The following is a 16,903-nucleotide window of genomic DNA, read 5'->3' as shown; positions in this document are numbered from 1 at the left end:
GGGGGCGGAACTTCCGGCGGAAGCGCGGGGCAGAGCGACGTGTGCGCCCCGCCGGGCCCGGCGCCGCCGCCATGCTCGACTTCTTCACCATCTTCAGCAAGGGCGGCCTCGTCCTCTGGTGCTTCCAGGGCGTGCGCGGGCCCGCCGCCACCGCCCCCGTCAACGCCCTCATCCGCTCCGTCCTCCTGCAGGTCGGGCGGGACCGGGGGGCGGAGGGTTGGGTAGGGGTCACATACCTGGTGAGGGGGGAGCGGGCGAGCCCACTTGCCGTGAGGGGGGGAACCATCTGCCTGGGGAGGGAGAATCGGTGAGACTAGGGGCATGGCGGGGGAGGTGGGGATGGGAGCACCTACCTGGGAGGGGAGATCAGGCGGGCCCACGTAGCTGGCGGGGGAACGGGGACTGGGACCGCCTGCCTGGGGAGGGGGGAAACAGGGCACGAGCACCCCTCTGAGGGAATGGTGTCGCCCCGGTGAGGGGGGAGGTGGATGGGAGGCCCTGCGTGAGGAGGGGGCACACGTGAGTGGGACCATTACCTGGGGACCGGGGGCGGAGGGTGGCACAGAGGTGCGAGCACCTGCTGGGGGTACACAGAGGCAGGAGCAGCTCTGGGGGTAGGGACGGTGTGGGGTCACCCGTTTGGGGGTATGGATGGGACCGTCACCCTGGGGAGCAGAGAGACTTGGGTGGGACCGCCTGCCTGGGATGGGGGGGGAAGAAAGGTGGCACTACCTACCTGGGATGGGGGAGGGGGGGGCATGACCAGCTCGGGGGTGGGGGGGATCACCCAGCTGGGGGAGGATGGGTGGGAGCACCTGCCCAGAGGGTGTGGGGTCATGTGTAAGGGATGCTGGACCACTTTGGGAAAGGGGGGTGACAGGGATGAGGAGGTGATGGGTGGTGCTGGCACCCCCATTCTGACGGCTCCTCTCCCCCAGGAGAGAGGTGGCAACAACTCCTTCACCCATGAAGCCCTCACGCTTAAGTACAAACTGGACAACCAGTTTGAGCTGGTGTTTGTGGTAAGTGACCCCCTCTAGGCACCCCTGGTATCGCAGGAGGGTCCCTCTAGCCCCCCATGTGGCCCCAAACCCGAAGGAAGGGGATTGCCCCAGAAAAGAGGGGGAATGGTTCCCGGTGTGCTGAGGTTTGAGCAAACAGCTGTTTGCATTGCGTAGGGCTGGACCGCGGCTCCCAGACTGGTTTGGCTCCCCAGTCTTGGGATTTTGGGGGGGTGAGGGGGTGTGATGAGGGTTTCAGGGGCATGCTGAGCAGTGACCCCAGTGTAGCCAGGCTTCCCCCAGGAGGGGGACATGGGTGTCTATCAGTTGAATGCTGCTGCAGTAGCAGCTTATTTTAATCATCTGCAACAGGATTAAAACTAATCAAACCTCAAATAGAAACTGCAGCCTTGTAAAACTTCAGTTTGGCCAGATCTATTGAAAAAAAGCCAGAAATGTGTCATTCCCTTCACTTTAAGGAGCATTTACCGCTCTCCTTTTCAGTCTCCTGGCACCTTATCTCCATAAATCCATTACAACCTTCCCTGTTGACCCACAGATAAGCTAAAGGTTTTCTGCCCTTGCCCTACGTGTCCTTGTTGCCATGAGACAGCCTGTGTGCGTTGGGGTCACCTGTGGAAGCAAAGCTCTGGGCTGTTTTAACTTTTTGGGGGCATTTTAAAAACCTGGGTAGCTGGAGCAGAAAGTGCAGGCTGAAGCTCACGCACATTAAAGAACTCTGAATTAAACAAAGAGGTTTTTTTGCTTCCTTGCTGCTGTGGAAGGAGCTGGAAGTGCAGTGTCTGTTGGCCGTGCTCCTTGGCAGGTGGGCTTCCAGAAGATCCTGACTCTAACCTACGTGGACAAGTTGATAGACGACGTCCATAAGGAGTTCCGAGACAAATACCGCAACGAGTTCCAGCAGAAGGGCGCCCTGGGCCTCCTAAATGGCACCTTTGATTTTAAAGATGACTTCATGCGCCTCCTCCGGTAGAGAGCTTGGGTTTTGTCTTAAATTTCTGTTTTGAGCAGAGGTGGGAGGGGGGAAGAGCTGAAATCCAGGCTAATGGGTCACCTCCCCGCAGGGATGCAGAGGAAAGCAGCAAAGTCCGAGCTCCCACGGTAATGAAGACGTTTGAGCAGTCTCTGAAATCCCAGAAGACTGTCAAGTGTATGATTGAAACCCGAGGGGAGAAACCAAAGGAGAAGGTCAAGAACAAGAAGAACAAAGGTTCCAAAAAGGATGGTGAGTTGATGGGGAAGATAAATGGGAGGGAAATAAATATTCCAGAGCAATGTGTTGCAGCCTGTGCTTTCCCAATCCGCTTGGAGCTGGTCTGAGCTTGTGTTGGGGCTCTTCCTGTCAGGAACTGAAGCTGTGGCAGCGCCCAGTAAAGCATCTGCGGGTGACAAGCAGCTCTCGGCAGCAGGGGACAAGGAGGAACTGACCAAGGATGAAATCCTGCAGAAGAACCGGGAGGAATTCTTCAGGAGACACATGAAAGCTGGGGAGAAGTCCAGGTGGGTGATGAGATCACGGTCAATCTGCCTGTGGTTCCAGCTAGGCCATGGTGGAATCTCTCCTCCTTTTGGTGACCCCTGGAAGCCAGACCTTACTCTCCTGGACCTTATTTCCCTTTTCCTTATTTCCCTGCTTGCTGAAAAGACTGGGAGAAGATACCTGGGGGTCCTAGATGGGTAATAGAACCTGATTCCCTTTGCTGGGAGATCCAGAAACCCTGGGAGAGGTCCAGACCTGTCATTAGTGAGCAGACAGCAGCTGTCCATCCATGCCTGGCTTGAGGGGAGGTGGTGCCATACAGGGTTAAAGTTCAGATAAATAAACTCTGGAGATCAGATCAGTCAATTTCTGCCTTTTTGGGTAATCCAGGCTTTTATTTTTCACATCTCCTAAGGAGGCAATGGCTGCTACTTCCCTGCACTGAACACAACGTGTTTCTGGTCTTTGTTCCACCAGATCTCCAAAGCCCGACGCACAGAAGGAGAAGGGGAAGAAGCCCCGGGTGTGGGATCTGGGGAACTCTAATGCCAAAGTACTCGATTACAGTAATTCTGCTACCAACGGCAGCACGGAGGCTTGTCCCGTGGAGGAGTTTGACCCCGACATGGTAAGGAAAATTCAGGTGGCCCCGTTTGCTGTCTTGCATTCTCTGGGATCAGCTGGGCATTATGAACCCAGTCTCCATGCCTGGATGAGAATGGATCGTGAAGAAACATGAAACAGGCATCGTAGCACCCGGCCCATAAAGCTGCTTCTTCCCCTCGCAGGCCCTGGGGGACAAAAATCGGGAGCCCGGCCGCCTTTATGACCTGGAGTATGAGAGCGATGATGAAGCTGAAGAGGAGAAAGTTGTCCAGAACCCTTCGAAACCCAGGTAGAGGCTCCCACAGCCCCTGCTTGTCACATGGTTCTTGATTTCTCTCCTGTAACTCCTGTTCCAGTCTAACCAGTAACGCAGGACAGACAAACTGGTGTGTTTGTCCACTCAGGGCAGGCCCTTCTGCATCCGACCTTTGCAATTCACTCTCAAGCCTCAGTGTAACTCTTCTGCTTCTCCACAGTGTGAAGAAGGGTGGCCTGGGGGGCATGTTTGGCATGCTGAAGGGCCTGGTGGGTTCCAAGAGCTTGACAAGAGAGGACATGGACCCCGTGCTGGAGAAGATGAAGGATCACTTGATTGGTATGTCTGGATCTGTGGTGTGAGGGATTAGTGGCGGTTCCCTGTGCTCTGCTGGGTGGGCCCCAGTGTGGGTAGTGCCTGTGGTTTGGGATGTTCCTGCCCACAGGAACTGTGGTGGGTTTCTGTCTTGCCCCTGGGGATCCCTGGATGGTGCAGCAAAAGGGATGTAGCAGTCAGGTCCGGTGGGGATCCTGCACATTGACTCCATCCTTCCCTTGACGCCGATGGGGGACGTGCGTAACCTTCTCAGCAGCACTGACTCCTTGCTCTGTCTTTCTCCAAGCTAAAAATGTGGCAGCTGAGATTGCAGTGCAGCTCTGTGAATCTGTGGCCAAGAAACTGGAAGGGAAGGTGATGGGAACGTTCACCAGTAAGTGTCCACGTGGCGTGCTGTGTGTTTGGAGCTCAGGCGTATTCCCCACGTGTGACATGTCCTTTTTCCATCCCCTTCCTCCCAGCGGTAACCTCGACGGTGAAGCAGGCGCTGCAGGAGGCCCTGGTGCAGATCCTGCAGCCCCAGCGCCGTGTGGACGTCCTCCGCGATGTCATGGATGCCCAGCGCCATCGCCGGCCCTACGTCGTAACCTTTTGTGGCGTCAACGGTGTCGGGAAGTCCACCAACCTGGCCAAGGTAGGACAGGATCCTGGATCACAGGATCAGGGTGGTGGGGTCAGGCTGTGCAGCTCCTAAGGGGCTTTTTTGATCTGTTACCCCCTGCAGATCTCGTTCTGGCTCATCGAGAACGGCTTCAGCGTCCTCATCGCCGCGTGTGACACGTTCCGTGCGGGAGCGGTGGAGCAGCTGCGCACCCACACCCGCCGCCTCAACGCGCTGCACCCTCCGGAGAGCCACGGCGGGCGCACCATGGTGCAGCTCTACGAGAAGGGCTACGGCAAGGACGCTGCGGGCATCGCCATGGAGGCCATCTCCTACGGTATGCGCAGAGCCGGGGGCGGGCGTGGCTGTCCTGGGCGAGCGCCGTCCTTCACGCTGCCTCCCTGCCGCCCCAGCTCGGAACCAGGGCTTTGACGTGGTGCTGGTGGACACGGCGGGCCGCATGCAGGACAACGCGCCCCTGATGACCGCTCTGGCCAAACTCATCGCTGTCAACGCTCCTGACCTGGTCCTGTTCGTTGGGGAAGCACTGGTGGGAAATGAGGCTGTGGATCAGCTGGTGAGTGTGGAGGCTTTGTTCCTGAGAGATGGAGCGGGAAAGAACCCGTTTGTAGGTTTTACCAGAGAATTGGATGGTGGCAGCACCACCAGTGCATTTCTTGGATCTTTTTTCTCCCTCAGGTCAAGTTCAACAAGGCCCTGGCTGATCACTCCATGGCCCAGACACCGCGGCTCATTGATGGCATCGTCCTCACCAAGTTCGATACCATTGATGACAAGGTAAGGAGGCTGCTGAGGTGACTCTGCACGGAGCTTCCTGATGGTGACTGGAGGGGAGAGACGGGAATTGTCAAACACAGGGCACTCCTGCACTTTCCTCTTGTGGTTAAACCATTGAGCCCAAATTTAGCAGTCTGGTTTCCACACGTGGGGGATGAATGAATGAATGAATGACGAGCTCCCTGAGGGGGAGCACTGGATGTAACAGTGCTGCTTGTCCCCGGCAGGTGGGAGCCGCCATCTCTATGACCTACATCACGAGCAAGCCCATTGTTTTCGTTGGTACTGGACAAACCTACTGTGATCTGCGAAGCCTTAATGCCAAGGCCGTGGTCGCAGCGCTCATGAAGGCCTAAACACCAAATCGCTGTGTGCAGATGTCCCAGAAGAACATGCTTTACCCTGTCACCGACTAGTCTTTCCCGTGTAGTGCAGACCAGAATGGAGGAATAGCAGCATGAGGAGTACTTTTTTTGGATAAACCCCCTTTTATCCACAAAAAGCCCTTCCCTGGGTTCCTCCAGTCTGTGTCCAGTGACGCAGGCTCCCTTGCGGGGAGGCCGAATCCAGAGCTTTGTATTGTTCGTGCTGCACGGGGGGTGGGCGGTGCCAGGATCTGCTGTGCTTTTTGGTGGGTTTGAAGGCTTTTTTTTGAGCTGCTTTTGATTTTTAGACCAGCTTAGGGAGGAGGCAGGAGGGACTTGGGCTTAGGGGCAGTGTTAGATCTGGCTGTTAATGGTGCTGCTCCTGGCAGCTCCACTGAAGCTGATAAACCAAAAAAAGGTGACGGCCTGTGCTGGGCTGGAGGGGACATGCTGAATTGCCTTAAAGTCCCCCATATCTGTCCTCACCCGGACTCTGGAGCAGGGCCCCCAGACACCACATATTTGGGCAGGAGCTGGAGAGCTGTGGCAGCTGGGTCCAGAGGAGGAAGGCAGCGTGCCTACCTGGCTCCTGCCTGCTGGTCTTGGCATTATTTGTTAGTAAAAAGGAAAAAAAAAAACCAAACCACATTAATACTGGAAGAGAATGGTGGCTGCTTGCTGCTTTCCTGCACCCTTTCTCCCCCCTCCGAGTGCCTCTTGATCCCGGTCGGAAGTGCTACACTGAATAATACAAACCTCTCTGACGATGTCTTGTAGCTCTGTATCGCAGATGTGCTATAGTGCAATAAATTGAATGCTGTCTGCTAAGAGACATAATTTATATAAAATAAACTTCATAATTTGTTCTCTGTGTATAAATAACTTGCCTCCAGCCAGGACCTGTTTCCTACTGGGTTTGGGAGAGATGAACTCCTGCCAGTGTGGGGTGAGAGGGCCTGTAAATGATACAGCAGCCAGAAGTTCAGTGAGCAGGCCTTTAATACAACTTCAACATACAAAATACTGTACAGTAAAAAGACAGGACTAGAAAACTAGAGCTTCCAGTAAAAAAAAAAAAAAAAGCTCAAGTTTCATTTTTTAATTGAAATACAGAATATAAAAGCACTAGGTCTGAAGTTAGAGGAGGCTGCAGCTCCCTTGGGGACACCGCGCTCCACAGGCACATGCAACCCCAGTAAAACCACAATGCAATGTTAGACCAGGTGTTCATCTGTGGAGGCTCTGTCCTGGCCTCTTCCCTGCCGAAAGGGTCCTGGCTCGGTGCTGGACAGCAGTGGGACAGTGATGGGCTCCGGCCTCCCTGAGGGCTGCTGGCCTGGCTTGGGCCTGCCCCTGCCATGGCTCAGGGCCTGGGCAGGGCTGAGGCTCAGGGGCTGCATCCTGCGTGGAAGCAAAGGCTGAAAACCTGCCTGGGACTCCAGGGAGCTGCACAGGGTGAAGCCTCTCGGCTCCAGAGAGCCTTCCTTACCTTTTACCTCAGCGTGGGCAGCAGCAGAGCCGTTCAGCTGCTGCCCCTCCTTGGGCATACCTGGGGCAGAGCAGAGACCAGTGTCAGGTGGAGAGCCAGCCGCCCATGTGGTGGTTTCACACAGGCTTTCCCAGCTGGACTAAGCCTCAGAATACCTGCCAGCAAGGCTCTGGCCAGTGAACCCAATTTCCCCCCATTTTTATGATTTATTAGTGATACCTCTTGTATAAAAGCATTGGCTCAGGCTGACCAGCATGAAGGTCAGCGAGACTAAAATGCCCCTTCACTAGAAAGGGAACAAACAGCTGCAGCTGCACATAAAAAAAACAAAGCTTGCAGGCGTGGGAAACAGCCCAGCTGCTTAAACTGCTGGAGCATACAGCGATTTCACAGAAGCAACCCTCAAATCCAGCTTTTCTTAAAAAAAAAGGTCTGAGGAATTTTTATAGAGTGTGGAGAACAGGGGCTACTAACCCTGTCTACTCTCCGTGGTGGCAGCCAAGTGTCCCCCAGCCCCCGGCCCCGTACCTGTGCGGCCCCGCATGGCAATCTCACTCGTCAGCCGCTCAAAGTACTCGGGCAAGTCGGCGTATTCGTCTCCGTAGGAAATCACTTTGATCCCTTTGTCCAGCATGTTCTCACGGAGCTTCTTGAACTCATCCACATCTCCCCTCCGCACCAGCATGAAGTGCTCCAGGTCTGACTTGTGCTTGACAGCCTCTAAAAACAGGGCCTGAAACGTGGTGTCATCAACTGTCCAACCACAGCCCAAGAAGAGGAAGGACTTATTTTCATACAGCTTCTGAATCTCTCGCTTTAAGAAAGGGAAAGATGTTCTTGGTCAAGGTGAGCTTCATCCTCACAGGAGACAGCACCTGCCCTATCCCTTCCGAGGCTCTGCAGCAATGCCGTCCTTCAGCAAGTGTGGGAGGTGTTCTGGCACCGTAGCAGGCTAAGGAACTCACCCCTCCTATTTCCCATAACTAATTTATTCTCCCCCACCCTCTGTGAAGCTCAGTCTAAAGTCAGTGTATGCCCAGCTGACCCGAGTGGGAGCTGTAGCTACCCCAGGCCTGGGCCCCCAGCGTGGCTCACCATGACCTCGGTGTTGCGCAGCACGTTCTGGTAGCCGGCCGGGTGCAGCACGATGCCGCTGGGGTTGGTGTAGACGCCGTGGATGTGCAGGACACTGAGCTTCCTCTTCTCTTGTGCCCACTCCAGCACCTACACAACACAAACCCGCAGCAGCGTCGGTCAGTGCATCACATTGGCTATCACAGCACTGCTAAAGGTAATGTTTTGGGGAAGAACTCCAAAGAGGCTGCTTCTTCCTCATATTCTCTCCATCAGCCTCTACACCACGGCCTGCAGCCACAGCCTGTGCTGCTCGTTTGGGTCAACGCTTCAGCTGACTGCTGAATGTGATGAGAATGAATCAATATGCCAGATTTACCAGAAGAAGGGGAAAAAACTACAAATCCTACATCAGCATGTTTCTCAAGCCTACCAAGTTTTATTTTGTCGTGCCTATTGGCTCTGAGGGAGTCACCAGCTGAGCTGACCTCCATTTCAGACAGCTGCTTCCAAGGCTCTCGGTTTACTCCTGCAGACCTCAGCTCGTTTAAGCTTGCAATAATTAGAATGCTTATTTGTAACACTGTAAGTACTTCCAGCCATGTAGATTAAGAGGTCACGCAGGAAACATGAAGCACAGAAATGAGAATGAAAAGAGACCAAGGACTGCACAGGACACACACATTGTGTTTCACATGCAAACAGAAGGATGAGATGCTCCCCACCAGTAAAACCCACGATGGAGAGATCAGGTGGGCAGGTGCAAAGAGCTCAGGGTTTCACAGCCTGACTGGGGCAGGAGGAGGGATGTTTGCATGAAGAGAGTAACTCCGAGAGTGCAGCAGCAGGAGCCACTCCAGCCATTGCACGAAGAGGACATGAGGCAAGAGGGGAGCCTCAAAGGCTGCAGCCCTGAACACCCATCACAAAAAGCATTTTGCAGCACCCTATAAAAATAGAAAGTTCAGCTTTGCATTTTGCATGAAGTTTCCCATATTGGTTAGAAACATCAGCCTGAGCCTTATGTGGAAGCAAGGCCAAGCCAGAAGTTTCAAGGACAGAGATCAAAGGAATAGCAGGCTTAAGGACTCCTCCTGAGCACTGGATGGCAGCCAGCAAACCAGTGTTCCAGAAAGGAGCGTTCCTCCTCATTCCTCTGCTAGCTGCCCTGAACAGTCAGAGCCTCTGCCTGGAGGTTGTCTGCCACCAGTTAAACCACGACAATCAGTCCAGTGCCCTCAGGCAGCACGAGAGCACATCCTGCACCACCACAGTTCCTGACAAAAGAAATAATCATCCTTTACCTTCTTTTCATCAGTCAGGTCAAGAGACTCAAGGTGCTTCCCCTGGTGTGCTGCGTACAGCTCCAGCAGGTTATCGAAGTTTGTGGTTAACACAAGGGCCCCGTTTTCCATCAAGTGAAGCACAGACTGAAGCAGCTGCTTCCCAGAATCTTCCATTTTGGATTCCAGGTCATCAAACACCTCGTATAAACAGTCCTTGAAAAAGGTTGAGCGAACGTTGCTTGTGCGCTGAGAAGGGGAGACAGATCGAGATCAGAGCCCAGCCCCTTAACGCCGCCTCATGCCAAATGACTCCATGAAAAACTACCCATGTTTCCCCAACACCCTGCAAAGCTCTGCGTCCTTGCAGGGCAAACACAGAGCTCCACCAAGGTGGGTGCTCTCCCTCAGCATAGTCATAGGATTGCAGAATCCCAGACTGGTTTGGGTTGGGAAGAACCTTAAAGCCCACTCTGTGCCATCTCATCCCACTCTGTGCCATGGGCAGGGACACCTTTCACTATCCCAGGTTGCTCCAAACCCCTCCAGCCTGGCCTGGAACACTCCCAGGGATGAGGCATCCACAGCTTCTCTGGGCAATCTCACCACCTTCACAGGGAACAATTCCTTCCCAATATCTCATCTAGCCCTGCCCCCTGTCAGTGTGAAGCCATTCCCCCTTGTCCTGTCACTCCAGGCCCTTCCCCACAGTCTCTCTCCATCTTTCTTGTCAGCTCCCTTCAGGTATTGGAAGGCCACAATTAGGTCACCCCTGAAGCTCTTTTCTCCAGGTTTAACAATCCCAATTCTCTCAGCCTTTCCTCATAGGAAGGTGTCCCATCCCTCTAATCATCTTGGTCCAGGTGAAACACCCAAAACCATGTCCACAGCAGGGTTATGTCTCAGGCACCCGGCACAGTAACTGCACTTGTGGTTCCTCGTACATAGAGGAATTGTTGGGATGGGGGCACTGGTGCTGGAGAACCAAATCTGGCTCTTTCCAAAAGCCAAATCCCTAACCCTAACAGCGCTCAGGGCAGGTACAAGCACACTGACCGGAGACAGCTTCTGGATAAGGTCGTGGGCAACATGAACCAGGTTCTTGTCTTCGTGAAGACACTTCTGGAACCGTTTGCTCTCTTCATCTTCCAGGAGATCAAAGTCAATAGCAGCATCTAGGAGGGCCTGAATCAGCCCCTTCCAAGACTTCAGCGCTGGGACCTGGGGAGCAACTGCAGCACTAATTCCTGTTCCAATCACCAAAACAAGCTCCCGAGGCTTCTTGGTTTTGAGGCTTGGCAACAGCTTCCTGCAAGAGGAGAAAGGAGCACAGCTGGTACCACCATGAGTGGAAGGGTGTCTGGGGTGGTGGGACATGCAGACCGAGGGAGAGGGAGGTACCCTGTGCCTAAATTTTGCATCAAATATCCACTGGGGCTCTCTGATAAATGGAGCATGAGAGAAGCAGCTTGGTATCCTTAAAAGACAGCAGGGAGCTGCACAGATCAGCAGCACAAATGCTCCCAACACAAGGTCCATAATTACAACATTTTTGGGAATCGAATCTGTTACCGTGATGGTTACTGGGGAAGTCAGTGATACCCTGGGGTGCTTCTGAAGCAAAGCTAATCCACTAAAAATCTGGAGTAAGGGAAGTCTATTAATAAAAGTTACCTGGAAGGCTGGAGAGCATGGGAAAGGTGTGGTGAGCACTAGAGAATGAGACACACACATGCTCTATGTCCTGAGACAAAACGTGCGTTGGAGCCCATGCAGGTCAGAAATACAACCTGGTTTAAACAAGGTGCAGAACAGGGGCCTGGAGCTCCATTTATCCCAGCACAGAGAAAAGCAAGGGAAGGTTTCCTCCTAGCTCTGCCCTGGAGGGGCCCAGCCCCAGTTTGCTGAGGAAGCCCCTCAGCTGTACCAGCAATCCCTTCCCTGTGATGCCTGCAATGTCAGCTCCAGGCCAATCTTTTGGAATATCCCAGATGACACAGAGTCACATGAAAGGGCTGCAGGGCTGGATTCTCCTTATTCCTCCTCCCCTCTTCCATATTTTCCTGGCTTTATACCTGCACAGTGCTTTTAAACATGACCTTTATCACTTATTAAACACATGTGCTGCTCCTTGCCTTGCCTTGCCTGGTGTCCAGCTGCTTTCTGCAGCAGGGACCCACTGCAGCTCCCCAGGATTGGAGCAGCAGCCTGGGGAAGCAGCTTGTATGGAAGAAATGGGCTTTATCAGCAAACACGTGATATTTAGTGAGAAGGGGAGAGGAAACCAACACCACACAGATGGAGCTGTGCCTTCCCTCAGCTCCTGCCTATGAAAACAGACTTGTTAACCCTTTCCTCGAGGAGGGCTGCACTGTTAGTGCTGATAAACAGGGTTTAATTTGAAGATTGCAAGCTTCACGTGAGGAATAAATTAAGTGCTCGTGCTAATGAGCTAGTGTAAAAACACTATTGCAAATCCAGGGACTGAAATCCAAAATAACAACTAATACCCAAGTCTTAATGTCCTGTGTGACATCTCTGAAAGAGGCATTCTGTTCCCTGCTGATAAACACACTTTTTTCTGCCCTGATATCCTGAGCAAGGAAAAAATCATCTCCCAGCCTCTTTTCTGCACATTCCAGGGTCACTGATCAACCTTGAGACCACACAGAACTATCCTGCAGCCCTCCAGAAAAGTCAAATTAGTGGGAGACAACTCCCCAGATGAATTAGCTGCTTGTTCACAAGAACTTTTGAGTCCACAGCAGCCACGGTGCCAGTCTCGGATGGACAGAATCATCCACCAGTTAGGTCCCCACTCCCAGAGCTGTAAGACCACCTGTTTCTAAGCACAGGGAGCCTCAGAGTAAATTATTTAGCCTTTACATGCAGCTCAATCATATTAATTTGAGTAACTCCCTGTCGTCCTGGAAACCACCATCCAACTCAAGCGAAGAAGCACAACCAACATGTTCGACCTGACGCTGCGAGCGGACAGGACCATGGAGACAGGACAGTAAAATACAGCTTTGAGTGCAACCCCATCCCCTGGCTGAGGGTTAAAACTCCAAAAAAGTACACTCTGGGCGTGAAGGCCTTTGTTCCACTAACAGCAGCAAAGCCCAGGGCACGGCCAGAAGCCAGCGTGCGGCTCTCGGATCAGGAAGCGAAAGAGCTGCGGTCACCAAGGGTCACAATCCTTAGAGAACAATGCAAGGCAAAGGAAAAGGCTCTTGTTAGAAGGAATTCACTGGAGTATAACGAAATTTACCTGGGCTTTTTTGCAGGTGGCATTCCATCTTCCAATAACGTTTCCTTGTCCAGGCTCACCGTAGAAGCCATCCAGTTTCTGTAGCAGACAAATCACCGCAAGCAAAGTCACTGCACATGGACAACACCACCTGGACAACGGGGTTTTGCAGAACCAGCTTTGCACAGGTGGATAAATCCCAGGTTTGTTATTATTCCAAGATCACCTTTGGGCTGAGAATTGCATGTTTTTGTCTCTGAACTTTGCCCCACAGTCTCATCCACTTCCTTAACCTTCTTTACCGTAAAATCCTGGGCTGTTTTGCCCAGGTGTGATTGCCTCAGCAAAACACACTTTGCCAGACCCTTTGTTTCACCTCAGCCGTTCATTTTCCCAGAGAGCCTGGATCTCGGAGCAGCACTCCCCCCTTCCTGACAAGGCCTGTCAGCAAACTTGCTGCTTGAGAAACAGTGGGAGGGAAGACAAAAAGATTTTTGTTGGCTCCAAAAATGCACGGAGAGCATTTCATTTCCTGGTGACGAGAGAAGGGTTTTTCAGCCTGCCATGCGTCTGCAAGCACTGGGAAACGACCTTAAAGCCCACGAAAAGGAAGTGCAGTCTGAGAACTCTTTCAACAGCCCGTTGAACAATATAAAACACAAACGGTCTGCCAGCACGCAGTCCTCTCCCACTCTGCTTCTCCCAAATAAGTCTAAGAAAAAGGAATGAAAATGAACAGAACTGTTCACCCTCCTCTGCTTTTTTCTTGCCAATTGTAATGAAGAGTCCAGCAAAAACTCTGTTAGATACAGGGATTTTGGCCAGAGGAAATGCTGAGGAAGAGCTGCTGACCCAAAATCAGAGTTTTTGCAGGTTTTGCCACCTCAGGGAGATCTGAGGGAGATGCTGCTATTGCTCCCTGGCAGCAAAGCAGGTCACACAGGGCAGCGCTTTCCAGTTAGGACACCTGGGCTGTGCTGCAAGTGTTGGCATGGATTGTGTGAGAAATCAGCCAATATTCTAGGAAACCACCACCTTGCAATGCTGGATGATGAGAACAGGGCAAAGTGACACTGTCAGATGCTCAGATACACCGTGTGTGCAGCCTTTTCTTTCTGACCCCTTCAGAAAACTTTATACAATGGCATTATGGAATGGTTTGGCTTGGACTCGACCTTAAAGCTTGTGTCGTTCCAACCCCCTGCCATGGGCAGGGACACTTTCCACCACACCAGGCTGCTCAATAATAAATCATTGTAACAACAGTAAAACACCTCAGAGAGCTGGTTTTCAACACCTGCCTCCTGAAACATCACTGAACACAGTGCTCATCACTCCAAATAATCCCCTTTTTATCTTACTGGGCCTTACTGCAGGGCCCAGATTTTGGATAAAAGTGTCAAAGGCCCTTAGCATGTGAGGAATCTCCCAGTCTTCCCCCTCTGTGCATGTCAGGCAGGGCTCCTCCATCACACACCCTTGTGAACATTGTACCTACCCTGTGTTTTTCCAACCCACACTGAGCCTGGGAGCACTTCAACGCTGTTCTGACAATGAACCTCTGCAGCCTCATCACCCCTGAGCACCTGCAATCTGTCAGGCCTCATGGTGAACTATTTCGGGGGGTTAAATCTCCAAAGACCAAAGTAGTGACTCTCAGGAAGACAGGAGGACGTGCTGGACACAGGATCTGTCAGGTGGTACCATCAAATCCCCACTGAGTGAATGCAGCCAACCACGGTCAGGATAAAGAGGGGAAAAGCCCCTCCTTTTCCTTCCCAGGAAGGAAATCCTTCTCCTTTTGGATTAGCTGATTTTCCTGGAAGGACAGGCTGCTTCCACAAAGCCAGCCAGATTTCATTTAATGGTGCAAAGACGCTTTAGATGAGCCAGGCACTAACAATGGATAACTGGAGTGTTTCAGAGGGAAGTTTGAGTCTGCCCTCGGCAGCACCAGAGCTACAGCCAAAGGTAAATCCTTCTTCATTTCCAAACTGGATATAATTTAAGTTTATATTATCTTTGGGTTGTGAATCATTAGCTGAGCCTCAAATATTGAGGCTGTTTGAAACTCCCACCTAGGCCTTCCCCTGTTTGCTTCCACTGCCCCATCTCGCTCACCCTGCACATTCCCACACTATTAACAGCAGGAATGGAGCCATCAAATCAATTTTAAGTGCCTCTAAACAACGTTTCAAAAGTAATTTAAACCTAGGAAGAAACACCTTTCAGAATTATAATCACCTGGTAAGGTTGTCTGATATAATGACTTTCAACCTTCAGGTCTATTATTTAGTGCAGAGAGCCATAAAGGAACAAAAACCCCATTATAAATACAGCCTAGATCCAAAGAAGTTATTACTGGTCTTAAAAAGAATTCATGGGGATTCAGCCAAGAAATAGAAACCTCCAGTTTTTAGTCCTGGAGAGAAGTTCTGCTGCCCAGAGGGATGGATCGTGCTGGCACAGCTGAGGTAGCCAAAATTAAATGCAATTACCTCAGAGCATGACACTGCCACGGGGAAAAAACCACACCAGGTACTGCAGGTTCCCCCTGGCAACACAGGTGCCATGGAGGAGAGGCAGCCACAGGCACTTACAAGGTAAGAAGTGTCTCTCCAGCCTTCTTCAGACACTGGGAACTTTCCAGCTATTTGGACTACAGGGAGTTGAAGACTGTAAACACAACACTCCACGGATTCCTGCCTCAGCTGCATCGTTCCCTGGTCCCAGCCTTGTCCCCATCACTTTTATCAGGGATACTAAGAGAGTCCCTGTGTGGGTTTGCTGCATTATCCTTTTCCCTCCCCACCACAGAAATCCCTTAATTTATCCTAAAGCCTTCCAGACTTCAGCTTTAAACTGGGCCCAAGTCACCAGCACTGGATAAACCCAACCACAGCAACTTCCTGTGTGACACAGACATATCCAGCTGCAGAAATGTTGGAAATATGAAGCTGTATCCCAGGCAAAAGCAAACACCTGAACACCACGTGTGTCAAACGAGGGCTGAGGTTCACACAGGTTGTGTATTTACAAAAACCTCCCTGTGGCTCTGCAAAACACAAGCACACCACACAGTCAGCACCAGAGCCCAACCTGCAGAGCCAAAACGGGGCATTCACAGAACAGCTCCTCCACCACCTCATGGAGAAGTCGCTGCTGACACCATCTCCATGCTCAGCACCCAACACACAACTAAAGCTATACCTAGATGTTTAAAATCAAAGCCAAGTGATCCAGCTCCACACTGCGTTCCTCCAGCAGAGCCCCCACGAATTCCCAAAAGAAACAAGTACGAACCTACTGCTCATCCATTATTTTTAGCTTCTTTGAGTGCTGAGAACTGCCACCAGCAAGGGGTGTAATTCGCAGCTTCTTTTTCAGTTCAGCGGCTCTATGGTGCTGGGATAAGATCGTTTAAAAGCCACCGTGTTTCAGCTAAAAGTTGAGCTGTCCCTGGCCAATTCCCAAGCCTATCCCTCCATGTGGGAGCTGCATTTGGGAGCTGGATCAAACCCATCCTAGAAACACACAGGCTCCAGGGACAATGGGACGGAGGACAAGCCCTACTCCTATCCAAGACACAAAACCACGGGATCCGACCTCCTTGGATGTGAGTCAAAACACACCAGAGGTTTTTATTCAACGCTGTGATTCTCCACGTGCTTCCCAATGGCTCCATGAGCAAAGAGAGAGAGTGACACAGCAAAGCCCGGCTAAGCTCTGTATCCCACAGACTCCCACGGAACCACGCTGGTTTTCCAGGATTGACCCTGGAAAGGGAAGCAGGGAGGGGGGGGGGGGTCACACCTTCGGGATTGCTCGAGCCCTTACCTGTCCTCTCCGTTGTGCCCTCCTCGCTAAACCTGCGGGAAAAGCAACAGCACGAGGATTCAGCAGGCGGGGAGGACACCGAGGCTCCTTCCCAGGGGGAAACATCCATAAAATCGAGCTTTCATAGAGGGCGACGGCGCGGCGGGGGCGAACCACAGCCGGGCCGCCCGCCGCTCTCAGAGGCTTCCCGGCCCCTCTCCCGTCACCCCCGGCCCCGCTGCCTCATCCCCGGCCCCGCCGGTCTCCTTCGCTCCCCTCAGGCCGCTCCGTCCCCTCAGGGCGGAGGCCATGGGATTCCCCCCCCCATTATGGCGGCCGCCGTCGTTATGGCAACAGCTTCCCCCCCCGCCGTCTCCATGGCAACCGCGCCCTGCCCGCCGCCCGCCCCCCGCCCCCGCGCGCCCCGCACGCACCTGGCGCCGCGCGCGCGGCCCCATTGAGGAGACGCCGCCGCCGCGCCGCGCGCAGCCGCCTCGCGCCCGGCCACGTGACGAGTTGGCCCCGCC

At 52.8% G+C, this 16,903-nt stretch overlaps 2 protein-coding genes across 5 annotated transcripts; one reads left to right on the top strand and one right to left on the bottom strand.

Annotated features, from left to right (window-relative positions):
* The first annotated feature begins 23 nt into the window (after nt 1-23).
* On the top strand, nt 24-6,346 carry SRPRA (SRP receptor subunit alpha). Its single transcript, XM_032133745.1, has 14 exons — nt 24-191; nt 939-1,022; nt 1,828-1,991; nt 2,087-2,247; nt 2,369-2,522; nt 2,980-3,130; nt 3,291-3,397; nt 3,585-3,703; nt 3,987-4,073; nt 4,162-4,334; nt 4,425-4,638; nt 4,715-4,878; nt 5,001-5,099; nt 5,327-6,346. Exons 1-14 carry the CDS (start codon nt 72-74, stop codon nt 5,453-5,455), a joined length of 1,926 nt encoding a protein of 641 aa, XP_031989636.1. The 5' UTR covers nt 24-71; the 3' UTR covers nt 5,456-6,346.
* Nucleotides 6,347-6,441: 95 nt separating this feature from the next.
* Nucleotides 6,442-16,885, bottom strand: FAM118B (family with sequence similarity 118 member B). 4 transcript variants are annotated; one of them, XM_032133749.1, is made up of 9 exons: nt 16,811-16,885; nt 16,398-16,429; nt 12,582-12,659; nt 10,367-10,619; nt 9,332-9,559; nt 8,049-8,177; nt 7,482-7,767; nt 6,954-7,013; nt 6,442-6,865 (listed from the first exon to the last, which is right to left on the bottom strand). In XM_032133749.1, exons 3-9 carry the CDS (start codon nt 12,650-12,652, stop codon nt 6,852-6,854), a joined length of 1,041 nt encoding a protein of 346 aa, XP_031989640.1. In that variant the 5' UTR covers nt 12,653-12,659; nt 16,398-16,429; nt 16,811-16,885; the 3' UTR covers nt 6,442-6,851. The 4 variants fall into 4 exon arrangements, with proteins under 4 accessions (XP_031989640.1, XP_031989638.1, XP_031989639.1 ...); XM_032133747.1 differs by having other exon boundaries at nt 6,549-6,890; XM_032133748.1 differs by having other exon boundaries at nt 6,549-6,882.
* Nucleotides 16,886-16,903: the final 18 nt, after the last annotated feature.

This window comes from Corvus moneduloides, chromosome 25, assembly GCF_009650955.1.
Source record: "Corvus moneduloides isolate bCorMon1 chromosome 25, bCorMon1.pri, whole genome shotgun sequence".
Lineage (NCBI taxonomy): Eukaryota > Metazoa > Chordata > Aves > Passeriformes > Corvidae > Corvus > Corvus moneduloides.
The sequence above is the reverse complement of the archived record's forward strand: the minus strand, read 5'-3'. Positions and strand labels throughout refer to the sequence as shown.

Bases quoted from the DNA above. Each gene is read 5' to 3' on its own strand.
- FAM118B (XM_032133746.1), bottom strand. From the start codon at position 12,652: ATGGCTTCTACGGTGAGCCTGGACAAGGAAACGTTATTGGAAGATGGA. The intron at 10,620-12,581 runs GTAAATTTCGTT...CTCCTCTTGCAG, and splicing joins CCACCTGCAAAAAAGCCCAG to GAAGCTGTTGCCAAGCCTCA. The intron at 7,768-8,048 runs GTGAGCCACGCT...CCTTTCTTAAAG, and splicing joins TGCGCAACACCGAGGTCATG to CGAGAGATTCAGAAGCTGTA.
- SRPRA (XM_032133745.1), top strand. From the start codon at position 72: ATGCTCGACTTCTTCACCATCTTCAGCAAGGGCGGCCTCGTCCTCTGG. The intron at 3,131-3,290 runs GTAAGGAAAATT...TTCCCCTCGCAG, and splicing joins AGGAGTTTGACCCCGACATG to GCCCTGGGGGACAAAAATCG. The intron at 4,335-4,424 runs GTAGGACAGGAT...TACCCCCTGCAG, and splicing joins AGTCCACCAACCTGGCCAAG to ATCTCGTTCTGGCTCATCGA.